Genomic DNA, 15,735 nt, shown 5'->3' with positions numbered 1-15,735 from the left:
GGGGTAGGTGCGCTCGGGAAGAGGTCTCAATAATTTGCGGGTACGTGCTTCCATGAATTGGTCCCAAGGGTGCACCTTCGAGGTGAAACAACTATCAAAAGAATCCGACCGCAGGGGCTTTACGCCATCGGACATATCCCGCCAACGAAAAAGAAGATTTTTCAAACTAATAATTTTAATTTCACCGGATTACTAATATTAGATTATATTTTATTGTCTGGTTCACAGAAAGCAAAGAAACCTCGAGAATATACGATCGAGAGGATTATATCATTTCGTCGTTAAAAAATCCATCCAATTTTTGATGTTTTTTTTAAATTATTTTCTTTAAGTTTTCTATGTACAATATGGTACGGTTATTTCATTATTGATATTATTAGTTATCTTAGATAATAGATCTGGCACCCTTAATCCATCAGTCCACGATTAGTTAGCTTGTTCTACCGTTGGGTGTTTCTCCTCATGGACGCATATGTTCGGGTATTTCAACAAAAAGTACGTATCCATTTCCGGACGCAATGTCGGAACAGCCGAGCGCAATGGTTGCATCGTCTAGTTTCACCACAGCTGAAATTTTGACTCCGCGAATACTTCCGACAATCTTCGAAGATGTTCGGTGATCTCCGACGTTCGATAGCAGTATAATATCGGTTTTTCCATCCGGTTTTTGTGCGGTCACAACTGCTTTTCTCTTCCCAAAATGTCCAATTCTCAAGTGTGATCCGAATCTGTCCAAGTCATATTCATTTTTCAATTTTGATCTGCGGAAATCGTCGATGTTTTCAAACGTCAACAAATCATTTGCGTGAGACAAAATGTGCGCGGATTTTGATGTTTCGATGTGTACGCTTGAGAAAAGAGCAAACACCCTAAACCGCAACGAGTACATCGGACCTGTCGATGTATTGGAAAAATAACGACCAGGTATCACTCGAAAAACGTGTACTGTTGAGATTCCCGCAATACACATAACATCCCCACGAACTGCGATAGTATTGAGTGTAGAAGCAACATCAATGTTCATGACAAACGTGCAAACACCGGCGTTTTGGTACCGATCCAGTTCTCTACGGAACGTAAAACAATTCACTTGAACGCGGCTTTTCTGAACGATTAGGTCCATCAAGGATACACCAGTCTCCAACAAGGCGTAAATATCACCAGAATCTTCATCGCTACAAACATCTGATATCAACCGAGGCATTTTTAATTCCTGTTTGATTTGGCGTTTGCGATACACGTAACAGGATTTCCCAGTACAGGCGATTAAATAACCTTTCGATGCAACCAAAATATCGGGCGAGAAATCAAGCTTAAGACGTTCGTTTACTTGCCCCGTCCCATCAATACCAGTATTACTCTGCTTTTGGGTATCTCCTCGACGTTTTCTTTCGCGGCCTTTGCTGCGGCGACTTTTGCTCTCATTTCGGGTTCCACCAGTACTGACATCAGCAGGCCTACTCTCTCTAGATTCTTCACTGCGGCGACTACTGCTCTCGTTTCGGGTTCCACCAGTACTGACATCAGCAGGCCTACTCTCTCTAGAATCTTCACTGCGGCGACTACTGCTCTCGTTTCGGGTTCCACCAGTACTGACATCTGCAGGCCTACTCTCTCTAGAATCTTCACTGCGGCGACTACTGCTCTCGTTTCGGGTTCCACCAGTACTGACATCAGCAGGCCTACTCTCTCTAGAATCTTCACTGCGGCGACTACTGCTCTCGTTTCGGGTTCCACCAGTACTGGCATCAGCAGGCCTACTCCCTCGATAATCTTCACTGCCGTGACCTTTGCTCTCGTTTCGGGTTCCACCAGCAGACCTACTCCCTCGAAGATAATCTTCGGTGTGAGGACCTTTGCTATCGTGGTCCTGATCGCCAATCGATATTTTCTTATTCCCCACAAGTTCGTCTGCCGTAACAATCATCAACATGTTCACGCCGTGTCTGGAAACGCCCAAAACATATTTGCTTTTTTCGATGTTTGTCAAAGCCCAGAGTGAGCCCCATTCTGCTGGTGTGTAGTGCACGGGTTGCTCGATGTTGGATTCAGTCATATTGAGAATCTGACGGTCAACCACGATGTAATATCCGCCTTCTTCTGAACTAGCGCTTATTGAGACCAGACGCTTTTGGCGAATTGCCGCAGCTGAACTGATCGACTGACAACAGTTCGCCGAGCGTTCTTCCATTGGCGTTATCTTATATACGTGTAATGGGTCATCTGTGGCAGCGAAAATAACTCCACCAATAGAAAAAAGATCAGCGATACCTCCATTCGTAATTTCTATAGTTTCCCTTGGGGAACGATTGATGAAATTTCCTCCGTTGTCTTGTACAAGTGGACAGACAACGATGGTTCGGTAACCGCCGATGTATATCTTGCTTTGACACACCGCGATACTTTGTGGGGCATTGCAAATCTGTTTGATCCAACCGATCTTACCAACCCGATAATATCGATTATCAACTCTTTCATACTTTTGAACGCGTACGCGCGCCTGGTTGATGGTCAGAACGTACACGTCACCAGTGACGTCGTCGCAGCAGACGCTCAGGATTGGCTCAGTTGCAACTGTCTGAACAAGTTTTAAATTGTCATAAACGTACAAGTTGTTTGTTTTAGTCTGTGCCACAAATATGAATCGATCGTAGACGGTTAACTGGTCTGGTTTCTTGACCATCTTCAACTCAATCGATCCTTCTGCCATGCTATCGTTCCTTGGTGTGTTTAGTTGATTCATTCTCCCATATAAAACGCAATGGAGAGACCAACGTTTTCTATAATACAAGATTTAGTTTATTCGTTAATGTAAGACTGTTTTAACTGAATCTCGGTTCAGATGTCTATTTCAATTTGTTGAATTGAATGAAATCAACTCACCTTATACAGTTGATTGTAGTCGAAGAAAATGAGCATACGCAACGTAGCACTTTCGTTTTCTATACGTGGTATTACCGGTGACAGGTTGGGTTCCCCCCGTAGTAGTTTTCACGTGGTAAAAGTCACCATATATAACCATTTTTTTCTATGAAATAGAAACCAAGATGATACTTTCGCAGAAGAACCACCTCGAAATTTTGGATACATTTTTTTTCATGGTAGTCTACGTACGTCTTCGAAAATATATCACTTTCTCGGTAGTATTCCAGGTATATAAGCGACACGTTCAAAGTACAAACTTTAAAATAAAAATTCAGTATCACAATTGATATTTCAATGAAAGTAAAGCTATACAGATTAAAAGTTATTGAAACAGGTTTATAAACAGGCAATTTATTACGCAATAACACAAATTAATAGCTAGCAAAGGACCTTAGGCCCATATGATATGATTCAATTTTTAACTTATGTTTTAAAAATGCGCGTAAATCATCGCAACAATAGGGACCTCGAGAGGGACCGCCACAAAATGGCGCCTAGAAACTTGAAACTTCTTTATACCGTCGCGACCCATAGATCCGCGCCTGTAATATACATGTACGTATAAACTAGACGCCCATGGCCTATATGTGGATCGTTGAGTCTGATTTAAGCCGCGATCCATCCGGTTTGATTGCTTCCAGCCGAAACTCACGCCAACAGTAACATAATACATTATGTTGGCGTGATCTTCGGCGGAGGCATCAAACCGTGAGGCAAAACATATTTTCCTAAGAATTTGGCCAAGGGCGGATCCAGGGGGTGGGGGACTAGTCCTCCCTAAAATTTGAGGGATTTTTTTTTCATTTTGTAAAGAAATATGAATTACTCTCGAATGAGCCTTGGAAAAACCAAAATTTTATTCCTAGGGGACGACATCTTGACCCCCTCGGGTGGCTTCGCGCCGAAGTTGCCACGTCGGGGTGCCCGTCGCGATTACGTTTGTGCCCTTAAATACCCTGGTAAATAACCTTCCAAAATTCACGGCTCCGCCCTTGTAGATCAGCTATCTCGATATATCGATTATAACTATATTATTTCGAAATGTATATCGATAAAACGAAGTCGTTAATATTATCGGTCTTAAACCAATCACGATAACAATGAATTCGTCCAGTAATGTGCGGCGTCAGAATCTGTTTTCTGGTTTAGACTATGTTCGCGCGACACGATCATTTTTCGAAAGTTACGTGTATTTGCCGATTCTTCTACTCGGAACGTTCGGCAACGTTTTCACAGTTTTCATCTTCGTCAAACACAACAAATGGAACAAACCGGGGGTTGTATATATGTTTTGTCTGGCTATAACGGACGGAATATATACGTTAATTGCCGGTATTTTTTCATGGGTTGATTACGGTCTTTTGTCGCTAACCGACGGTAGATACGGCACTGACATTTTTGCGATAAGTAATTTCAGTTGTAAGGTGTTGTATTACGTTCTGTATTGGTGTTTGGGCATGTCTGCGTTTATCACGATATCGATGAACACCGAACGCTTACGTGCAATCAAATTCCCGATGGAAACGTTGCGTGTAACGCGGAAAATGCGGGTAGTTTTACTGTCGTCCGCCGGTTTGATACTCGCATTGCTCGAAATCAGGCAGATATTCTTTTTCGAAGTGGCACCGGAATTTAATACGTTCGGACAGAAATACGTCTGCACGGAAAACCGTTCGATTGACGAAGATGTTTTGTACGCCGTCAGATTTGTATCAATGATCATCGTTTACTATGTTTTGCCGTCTCTTCTTCTGTTGGTTATAAGCGGTTTGATGTGTTTGGCATTATTCCGCGCGCGTTGGACGTCAGACGGCCGTACATCGGGGACATCCGGCAGACGACACGAGAAAAGTATCAGCATCACGCTGATGATCGTTGCTGCGATTTTCGTTATTTGCAATTTGCCGATGACTTCGGGTTTAATCTATGGTTACTACGTCGTAAGAAATCCAAATTTAGTTAACGTTCAAGACATGTCCCAACTTCTCGATCTTTATCGTCTTTGTGGTTATATTTCTTTCGTTAATAATGCAACTAATTTTCCCATTTACGTCATTAGATTATCTTATTTTCGCTTGCATTTGTCAGAATTGTTTTCCTCGGTGCTCAGCCATTTGTCACTAAAACTAGACAAAAGCCCAACAACCACAAGCCGAAAAATTTAGAATTTTAGAATTAAGATTTATCTTTTAGAATCTGAATTTTCGGTCTTTTGAAATTTAACTCTTCTTCGTGACGGACTCGGCGAAGTTTTTCCTCGGTCACTAAATCTAGTCCAAGATTACTCTCTGAATGATTCCACCGCGGTTTTTTTCATCGTGCATCCTTTCGTCGGTCAGAAAAAAAGTAGGTCTGTAAGACGCCCAGAGTATCAATAGCAATCGTCGGTCATTTGCCAGCTTCCTGGTCAACGGGTTCTATTGCCAATAGAGTTCATCGATACGAAAACTTTTAGCCGAGAAGTTTATAGGAAACTTCTTTATACCGTCGCGACCCATAGATCCGCGCCTGTAATATACATGTACGTATAAACTAGACGCCCATGGCCTATATGTGGATCGTTGAGTCTGATTTAAGCCGCGATCCATCCGGTTTGATTGCTTCCAGCCGAAACTCACGCCAACAGTAACATAATACATTATGTTGGCGTGATCTTCGGCGGAGGCATCAAACCGTGAGGCAAAACATATTTTCCTAAGAATTTGGCCAAGGGCGGATCCAGGGGGTGGGGGACTAGTCCTCCCTAAAATTTGAGGGATTTTTTTTTCATTTTGTAAAGAAATATGAATTACTCTCGAATGAGCCTTGGAAAAACCAAAATTTTATTCCTAGGGGACGACATCTTGACCCCCTCGGGTGGCTTCGCGCCGAAGTTGCCACGTCGGGGTGCCCGTCGCGATTACGTTTGTGCCCTTAAATACCCTGGTAAATAACCTTCCAAAATTCACGGCTCCGCCCTTGTAGATCAGCTATCTCGATATATCGATTATAACTATATTATTTCGAAATGTATATCGATAAAACGAAGTCGTTAATATTATCGGTCTTAAACCAATCACGATAACAATGAATTCGTCCAGTAATGTGCGGCGTCAGAATCTGTTTTCTGGTTTAGACTATGTTCGCGCGACACGATCATTTTTCGAAAGTTACGTGTATTTGCCGATTCTTCTACTCGGAACGTTCGGCAACGTTTTCACAGTTTTCATCTTCGTCAAACACAACAAATGGAACAAACCGGGGGTTGTATATATGTTTTGTCTGGCTATAACGGACGGAATATATACGTTAATTGCCGGTATTTTTTCATGGGTTGATTACGGTCTTTTGTCGCTAACCGACGGTAGATACGGCACTGACATTTTTGCGATAAGTAATTTCAGTTGTAAGGTGTTGTATTACGTTCTGTATTGGTGTTTGGGCATGTCTGCGTTTATCACGATATCGATGAACACCGAACGCTTACGTGCAATCAAATTCCCGATGGAAACGTTGCGTGTAACGCGGAAAATGCGGGTAGTTTTACTGTCGTCCGCCGGTTTGATACTCGCATTGCTCGAAATCAGGCAGATATTCTTTTTCGAAGTGGCACCGGAATTTAATACGTTCGGACAGAAATACGTCTGCACGGAAAACCGTTCGATTGACGAAGATGTTTTGTACGCCGTCAGATTTGTATCAATGATCATCGTTTACTATGTTTTGCCGTCTCTTCTTCTGTTGGTTATAAGCGGTTTGATGTGTTTGGCATTATTCCGCGCGCGTTGGACGTCAGACGGCCGTACATCGGGGACATCCGGCAGACGACACGAGAAAAGTATCAGCATCACGCTGATGATCGTTGCTGCGATTTTCGTTATTTGCAATTTGCCGATGACTTCGGGTTTAATCTATGGTTACTACGTCGTAAGAAATCCAAATTTAGTTAACGTTCAAGACATGTCCCAACTTCTCGATCTTTATCGTCTTTGTGGTTATATTTCTTTCGTTAATAATGCAACTAATTTTCCCATTTACGTCATTAGATTATCTTATTTTCGCTTGCATTTGTCAGAATTGTTTTCCTCGGTGCTCAGCCATTTGTCACTAAAACTAGACAAAAGCCCAACAACCACAAGCCGAAAAATTTAGAATTTTAGAATTAAGATTTATCTTTTAGAATCTGAATTGTCGGTCTTTTGAAATTTAACTCTTCTTCGTGACGGACTCGGCGAAGTTTTTCCTCGGTCACTAAATCTAGTCCAAGATTACTCTCTGAATGATTCCACCGCGGTTTTTTTCATCGTGCATCCTTTCGTCGGTCAGAAAAAAAGTAGGTCTGTAAGACGCCCAGAGTATCAATAGCAATCGTCGGTCATTTGCCAGCTTCCTGGTCAACGGGTTCTATTGCCAATAGAGTTCATCGATACGAAAACTTTTAGCCGAGAAGGGCTCTACAAAATTACGTTGCCTGCGCCGGACAATATTTTTGTGGTGTCTCGCAGTTAATATACTTAAGAGACAGGTCCACGTCCAAGTCCACGTCCATATATTAGTGTTTATAGGGATTCCTGGATTTCCCAACCATTGGGGAATACCCCATGTAGAATATAGGCCTATTTTTTTGCACTGCAGTTTTTCTGTTTTTCGTTTGATACTTGAATAAAACATAAAGGTTAGTGTGAAATTCTGTACCTTGTATCTGTACTGTTCTGTACTGTCTGAAAACAGCAAGGAATATTCGTTTACAGCGATAAAATATAGGCCTTTTTGGCAAATGATTAAAAAAAAGAGTGAGAAGCAAGGACAAGGTGCCCTAGTCAGTCCAGTAACCTTGTCTTGTTTATTTTCACAAACCACATTAAACCACATTTTGGTATAAGCCCATCCAATTATAAAAAGCTTACCACCAACGATGAGGTAACTAATTGGACTTGGAGGTGTGCCCGCCGTGGTTCCAGTCCTACGTTTTTGGTTTACGGTTTTGTGTTTAGATTTATCACGTTTGTATTAGCCTGCTCTTTTGTTTGAGGCCAATCAAACGTAGTGGTAGTAGGCTGTTTTTTTTCAAGTTATATAGAGCCGTTCTATGTTTTTTTTTAGGATGCCGGGCTTGATAGCTTTCAAACGTAGATGGCGAATCGGTAGCGATGACTTTGTTTTTCCTGGTTTTGCCGAGTTAATCATTCGGGTTTTATGGTAAGCAGCGATACCAATCTAATAATTCATAGTAATGTAGGAATCGTATCGTGAATTGTAAGATGATTTACTATCTGCTGAGAGTCTGACGGAATTTGAATTTTGACAGGTAGTATTTTGCTGACGCAGTGTCTTTCCTCTAGACCACCGAGGTTCATGGAATGCCACTGAATGTTTTTAACTAGGTCTATATATAGCACCCAAACTAGCCTTAACCCTGATCCCTAGCTGTAAAATGGACCCTAAAACTAACTCTAACCCTCTATACCCCAATCCCCATAGCGTTTACTAAAATAATGCTGCATCGACCAAATATCCGCTTCTGTGAATTTTTTATATTTTAGATATTGTTTAACTTCAAGGGATTGGATATTTTCATGAATCATACATTTGTAAGCCTAGAGAATACTTCAATACCACACTTTATTTACATATATTACTATGCCCCAAGCAGTGTTCTCATTGTTAAGTGTATGACATTTTGGCTGCTGAAGTAGCAAGGCTTTCGATCCTCCAAAAAATACAGAAAATTTAAGTTGCATTTTGGTGTAATCTTCTATTTTTCACACTAGCTCATCATATTTCAAAGCAGTTACACAGCATTGTTAGAATATTAACATCCGGTCTGGTAGGGGCAGCAAATATTTCTTAAGGGGTAGCTGATTTTCAGAGGGGTGAATGTAAAAATGAAGGGATGGCCACCCCTCTAAAACCAGTTGTGGAGAACTCTGTCAACTGGCCAGAAATATCCAATACAAGAAAAAGTTCCAAACTTGAAAAACAGAAATATGTTTTTTTCATTTCACAGGGTCGTAGTAGTGTGCGTTGTTTACGCTGTACATCAATCCAGTTTCCATGACCACTGCAACAGAGAGCTGTACCTGCGTATATACTATATCGGAATGATCGTCCTGGTGATCTTGAACTGCGCGATCACGATAAGTGTGATTTTCGTGAGCGCCCGCGGCGGAATCATGGAACTCGATCGGCGGAGACATCTAACGAAGTTGATCTATTTGAAATTGGTGGCGTACGTTCCCGAATTCGGTTGGAATATATTCGGCGCGTATTTCGCCTTCGGCGACCCGGGAAATTGTAGTTTGTATTTCGTGAATCTCATACGCGGCACGTCGATATTCGGTTTCGTCGCCGGTGTCGCCGTGCTCGTCGGTATCGCCGTCGTTTTCGACCCGCTCGGAACCCGCCGCGGGCCGAGATCGGAGAGTCGATTGGTGATCGACGATCATCAAAGCGTCTGGAAACGGAGGTGTCGAATTATCTGCTGCTGCGTCGGTAAAGATCCGTTCCAACAGGAAGCCTTCGATGATATTTCGGAAATTTTAGCAGAATTCTTTCAGGTATATAATTCTAGATGTTGACTGAAATGATTCATTCATTCCAGTCAATATTAACAGGGGTACTTTAACTTTACTTTACTGTACTTTTATTCTTTTTAGCCCACTTGGGACTTTAGTCCCAGCGGGCTATTGCGTTCACTTTTCGTCCGTCGTCCGTCCGTCGTAGCGTCCGTCCGTCCGTAGACGGAATCCAGTTATTTTGGGAAGTTTTGAAGACGCTTCAAGGTAACGTCTTGATATTTGGGTTATACATGTATCTACCCTAGACACATCTTCAGCCCAAAAACTGCCCCTGTCAGAATCAAGATGGCCGACTGGCAGCCATTGTTGTTCGCCAAAATCAGCACTTTTTACACATTTTTGAACTTTTTGAGGGAAATTTTGAAGACGCTTTGATCTTGATCTTTCGGATATATGTGAATCCCCCCAGGGCCCATCAACATAACAAAAATTGGGTCGATCGGACTCAAGATGGCCGTCCTATGACCTTTTTAGTGCCCAAAAATGCTAATTTTGGCCCAAATTCGAGTCCTGTAGCTTCCTACTGGTTTATCATTTCTCATTGCAATTTGTGATGGGTATTTTTTGGAAAGGGATGTTTTATACCTGAGACAGGTATTTTTCATCAGCCAATTATGACGCAATTGGCGGCCATCTTGGTGTCACCAGTACTCATTCGTAAGTGGGAAAAAGTTTTTCCACATTATATTGATACCTAAGCATATTTTGCTACCACAATCAATTAGAAAGTTGTAGCTCATAACGTGTTCTATGATTGTGGTGAGTTTCAAGGTAATTGGATTTCGTATATGGCCACCAGGGGGCGTTGAATAATACAATATCTTAGTATTTCTTTATTATATTCGTACCTATGCATATTTTGTAACCACAATCAATTGGAAAGTTGTAGCTCATGACATCATCTATGATTGTTGCGAGTTTTAAGGACATAAGTTTTTCTATATGGTCACCAGGGGGCGTTGAATAGTAGAATAACTTAGTATTTCCTTATTATATTGGTACCTAGGCATATTTTGTTACCATGATCAATTGCAAAGTTGTAGTTCATGACATGTTCTATGATTGTGGTGAGTTTCGAGGTCATTGGGTTTTGAATATGGTCACCAGGGGGCGTTGAATAGTAGAATGACTTAGTATTTCCATATTAAATTGGTAACGAGGCATATTTTGTTATCACAATCAATTACAAAATCTTAGCTGCTGACAGGTTCTATGATTGTGGTGAGCTTCAAGGTCATTGGTTTTTGTAAATGGTCACCAGGGGGGGTTGAATGTTGAAATTGTTAGATTGTTGAGCATTTGAAACCACTTCCCAAGTGGGCATGGTGTCCCTGGACCCCTAGTTTACTTCTGCATTACCTTAAGTATTGTTACTGTCCCCTGACAAGAGCTGTTAGCCTCCTTGTCAGCCTCCTCTGATTTTTAGGAACATTCCCTCAGAATTATTCAATGTCGCCATAACACCCAACTGTACCCTTTCAGTTTGTCTATACCGCTGTGCGGAGTATAAATCGATGATGGAATACGCTAGTCTATTGATGTAATCAAAAATACATAAATCCTCTTTATGTATTTTTCATGTAATTAGTAATAAATTTTTATCTCTAATGAAAGATGGCAGCACTTGGTAAACAGTAAAATATTATTTACTAACAATACACTGCACCTTGGTGTAGACTTACAGTTATTAATTTACAGTTCTGAAAGGGTTGCTTTACTGTCTTCCTGAAATACGTAGTAAGATAGCCCTGATTGTCAGTCAGGATCATTCTCAAAACATACTGTTCTTGTTGATGATGGTTCATGTTTAAGATATTTGTTTTTTAAGGATGTTGATTTAGTTGCTACTGATATTGCCGCAGGCCTCGTGTTATTGCAACAGGAGCAAGAAAGCCTAACCAATACCAGGGAGCTGGAAACTGAAAACGATGCAACTTTGCCGGAATGGATGAAATCGAAACAGTTGGAATACTACATGAAATACGCAATGTGCCCGTATGGTTGGCCGCTTTTTATGTTCATGAATCTGGGAACTGGTTTATGTAAACTGTGGTCAGATATCAGGTAGAATTATTCTTGTGTTTACTATTAGACATTTTTTGATAACTAGGAATACAGATTTTTCCACGAAAAAAAAATTGTTAGGGCTTAGGGAAAAATTTGAAATATGAAAATTTTTATAGTTTCTTGGAAGGACTGTGGAAAAATAAAAAAGGAATCAGAATTCCGATAAATTTAATTCTAATGATTGGAGAAAGAAGACTAACTTTTTGCGAATCATCGAAAATCAAAACAGATATATCTTTTCTAAGATGTTTTGAAGGAATGCCGGGTGACAGATCTGTACACCCAAGTGGTTTTTGAGAAAGGCCTACCAGTATATTTTGACGAACACCTGCCAGTGTAACATGGTTGTCATTGTTTCAGATGCTGCACGTGTTGCTGCACTCAAGGTCAACATCATACGCATGTACTCGCCGATAATTGCTGCACATGTAACGTGGCTGCCATTAAAAAGTTCACCGGTGCCAAATCGGAAGATATCATTTACGCAAATTTTCAAAATCAGGTACATGTACATTCATTCCAGATGAATCAGCACAATACAAATAACGATTAGACAGATGTTAAGATTGCACGAGTTTTTATAGACAGTTAATGTGTTCAAAATCGTTTTGTGTTTGCCACTAGTGTGTATCATTCATTTTCCCTGGGAGAAATGGAATCTGGTCAACTACTCAGATCATCTTTTAATGTACGATTCCGCACAAAATCCATTCCTGCTCTCTGAATCATCAACGATCTGGTATCCCTCAGACACCAGAACCTTTAAGCCTATAACTTGAGATGGGCTGCTTTGGTAAAGCTTATGGGGTTAATCTTTGTTAGTCACTAAGTAGATTACTTGAAAATGTGATGAAAGAGATGCTTCTTTTTGTAGTTGTATGAAACACCGTTCTGTGTTATTCTTGATCACCAAACTAAATCAATAGTTATATCAATTAGAGGAACTTTGTCATTGAAGGTATGTAAGAGAAATTGTGACTCAGTTCTTCGAATAAGTGGTTTTGTCGATTTGCATTGTATTATCCAATCAAAAGATAACCATCAAGATCAAGACATTATGTTATCAATATCAATCATTAAAATATTAGAATTTATTACACATTTTCTAAATCTTCTTTGAACCAGGATGCCCTGACAGATATGACTGCTGAGGGCGAGTGCCTGTACTTGGATGGATTCAAAGAACAAGATAGCATCGCGCATAAAGGCATTTTACAAGCTGCCAAATATGTTCACGAAACATTGCAAAGGGAACAAATTTTGGTGAAGTTGAAGCAGTCATATCCTGTAAGTACATCAAATATTTTTGTGGTAGATGTACGTTTTATAATGACAATCCGTCTTGGGCAATTATGATATCACCTGTTTGGACTATCATTTTGCAAAGTCATTACATGTATCAGCAAATTATTGAGTCATCAATATCAACAAAATTGTTATCTAGTCCTTTTAGCTGTGCGATTGGCTTGCTGTGCTATCAGCTACAGTAGATCAGTCAAGTTCATTGAAATTCAACCTCTGTATTTACTGAGCCCACAATGTAAAATTTTTAAAAATATCCCAGTACTGTAGTTATTGAACCTGCTTTCTATTACTATAAACTAATACCGATAAGTGTTTATATTTTGTCAGGAATATCGTTTGGTGATAACGGGACACAGTCTAGGAGCTGGTACTGCCGCTTTACTTGCCATACTTATAAAACCGAGATTTCCAGAACTTATTTGTTACTCATTTTCACCTCCTGGTGGACTAATGAGGTAATTATAAAAATTTTAGATAAACTACATGTTCATGTAACACCAACAACAACAAAAAAACATGAAGATAACCAGTAAATTTTGAAATGTTCGCGCGCACCAGTTTCACAATGTAAAGCTGCCTTTGTGAGCTTGCCCCGGGAATCAGAAGTTTTTGGTTAACCATAATAATAATCTGATTTACTATTTTGAATTATAATTATTGTACAATAGTAATACAAATACAAAAGTTCAAGATGGAGGGACACATGTAGAAACCGATAATCTTAAGATAAATAAGATTTTCATGCCACCCTCGTACACCACTCTCACACAGTTAAAACAACTCTTACTCTGTGGTAGGCCTATTACTATTTGATATTGCAACATTTCTTATTCTATATTTCAGTTTGCCTGTCTCCAAATACTGCCAAGATTTCATATGTTCAGTCGTACTGGGCCGGGATTTGATTCCGCGTCTCGGTTTGAAGACTGTCGACAATCTAAAAGAACGACTGCTCAACCAGTTGGACCGATCAAAAACGCCGAAATATCGTATTCTGGCGAAAGCCATGTGGTCATGCGTGTTCGGTTCGTGCTGCAATAACCAATCGGATGAACCCCTGCCGACCGCGTCGGATTCTCCATTGCTGAGAAACAAACACGCCGCGAAATACGGAGATGAGAGAACAGTTGCTGATACTGCAAATACTGTAAGATCATTAACTTATTCGGGTTGCCACTGACCTGGAAAACCCTGTTAAATTCGGGGAATCTGGTAAATCTAGAAAAATCAGGGAATTCGACGTATTTTACCAAAAACCTGGAAACTGGAAATAATGCTACTGTTTCTTTATCAATACGTGATTCAATGAAAAAATGTTTCATTTGTTACATCTTAAATCTAGAAATTTCTCTGATTCACTCAGTGAATTTTGTGTGGTCGCATGGAAAAATCAGGGGAGTTGTAAATAGGTGGAAAGCGGCCACCCTGTTATTTATTTTCAAATTTCATAATCTCAACAACCAAGTTCCTATTTTCATAATAATCATCATTTTCCCACAATCGTTCCACTAGACATTTGATACAAGAGATATAGAACTAAAAGAATTTCATTTTCTGTTAAGATTTCAAGTCCTATTGTTTGTACCAATCTTCATAATTCTATGAAATTGATCACCAGTGTTATACTGTATAAATTAGTTGAAGAGACTTGAAATCTGAAGACCTGAGTATGAGCAAATTAGTTGCCTATTTCAGTGTTTTCTACTATTAGAATTAGTATAATCATGAACATATGCTATATGTACATTTATCCATTCTTCAGGATGATAACCGATTGACTGAAGTTTCTTTAGGACTTGACGGACCGCCTTTATTCCCTCCTGGAAGAGTTCTTCACATTTGCAAAACTGACAGGTAATTTCATGCTTAACCTTGAAACTTGTATAGTTCAGTTTGTTGAATATCATTTCTGCCTACTTCATCCAGATTCTTTTATGGAATATAACGTACTTGATTATCAATTTAATTCAGAATTTGAAAAATATACATGAAAATTGCCTAGATTGTATCGAACTACCTATGAGTATTTAGAGCATTCGAAATCTAGCTTTTATCCATTCCTAGTTTTATTCTTTGACAGAAAATTAGCATTATTGAATTCCCTATCACGTCGATACTTTTTTTCAATCTGAAATTGGCTTCATTCGATGATTTGGTTTACATTTATTGCAGGGAATTATCCGGTGATTTCACTAGTAGTTGGAAACCTGCGGAATCGTTCAACGAAATTCTCGTCGGTCCGGAAATGATTTTCGATCACCTTCCCGACGTCGTCTACAGCGCTCTGAAATGTCTCAATAACGTTGAAACTAATGAACAAGTTGCTGTATAAATAAAAACAGAGAACTTAAGTTTATATTTTACTGGACAGAGTTTCTGCAAAACGATTTGCACTTATTAATCCTGCACATCAGATTTTTTATAATCGGGCTAAAAATATTGACACACCTTGTCGACACAGCCAACCGCCTATCTACCCTGTACATAACTTGTTTTAAAATCGTGATCAAGCTAACAATAACAGATGCGGCAGTTGAACTTATTATGAATTTTATTGCAGTTTACAAAATGATCCGGCTGATTATGAGAAACAAGGTACCATTTTTTAGCCTTAAGTACTTCAATACATTTTAAGAGTTCTACTAAACCTAGCTGTGTATTTATCAATAATACATGTATTTATAAAAAGAAATATATATATATATATATTTAATGATGGTTGTTTTGTATGTTTTAAATCAGTATTTTGAGTGGTGCTTTGTTTATATACAATAAAGATGAGAAAATATAATTGTGACATGATGACAAATAGTTCTATTTTGCATGATTAAATCGCTGTTTGTTCGAAGGAAATATAGTAATGAATATATTTATATTTAAA

General features: G+C 39.7%; 2 protein-coding genes across 3 annotated transcripts in view; one reads left to right on the top strand and one right to left on the bottom strand.

The window, feature by feature from the left end:
• Positions 1-15,735, top strand: part of LOC141904742 (diacylglycerol lipase-beta-like) — a 20,400-nt gene extending 4,665 nt beyond the window's left edge. Inside the window, exons 1-11 of one of the 2 annotated variants that reach the window (XM_074793391.1) lie at positions 7,495-7,579; positions 8,008-8,103; positions 8,912-9,461; positions 11,311-11,546; positions 11,910-12,051; positions 12,424-12,507; positions 12,675-12,836; positions 13,182-13,309; positions 13,698-14,001; positions 14,617-14,708; positions 15,027-15,735. In XM_074793391.1, coding sequence (XP_074649492.1) covers positions 8,009-8,103; positions 8,912-9,461; positions 11,311-11,546; positions 11,910-12,051; positions 12,424-12,507; positions 12,675-12,836; positions 13,182-13,309; positions 13,698-14,001; positions 14,617-14,708; positions 15,027-15,186 — 1,953 coding nt within the window. In that variant the 5' untranslated portion in view covers positions 7,495-7,579; position 8,008 and the 3' untranslated portion in view covers positions 15,187-15,735. Of the gene's footprint in view, positions 1-7,494; positions 7,580-8,007; positions 8,104-8,911; positions 9,462-11,310; positions 11,547-11,909; positions 12,052-12,423; positions 12,508-12,674; positions 12,837-13,181; positions 13,310-13,697; positions 14,002-14,616; positions 14,709-15,026 lie in introns of those variants that run through there. The other variant, XM_074793392.1, reaches the window with a different exon arrangement.
• Positions 223-2,951, bottom strand: LOC141903748 (uncharacterized). The gene is made up of 2 exons (XM_074792024.1): positions 2,884-2,951; positions 223-2,780 (listed from the first exon to the last, which is right to left on the bottom strand). The coding sequence occupies exon 2, from the start codon at positions 2,741-2,743 to the stop codon at positions 461-463; it is 2,283 nt and encodes a 760-aa protein (XP_074648125.1). The 5' UTR covers positions 2,744-2,780; positions 2,884-2,951; the 3' UTR covers positions 223-460.

The sequence above is a fragment of the Tubulanus polymorphus genome, chromosome 4 (assembly GCF_964204645.1).
Source record: "Tubulanus polymorphus chromosome 4, tnTubPoly1.2, whole genome shotgun sequence".
Lineage (NCBI taxonomy): Eukaryota > Metazoa > Nemertea > Palaeonemertea > Tubulaniformes > Tubulanidae > Tubulanus > Tubulanus polymorphus.
This window is presented reverse-complemented; position numbering and strand designations above follow the sequence as displayed.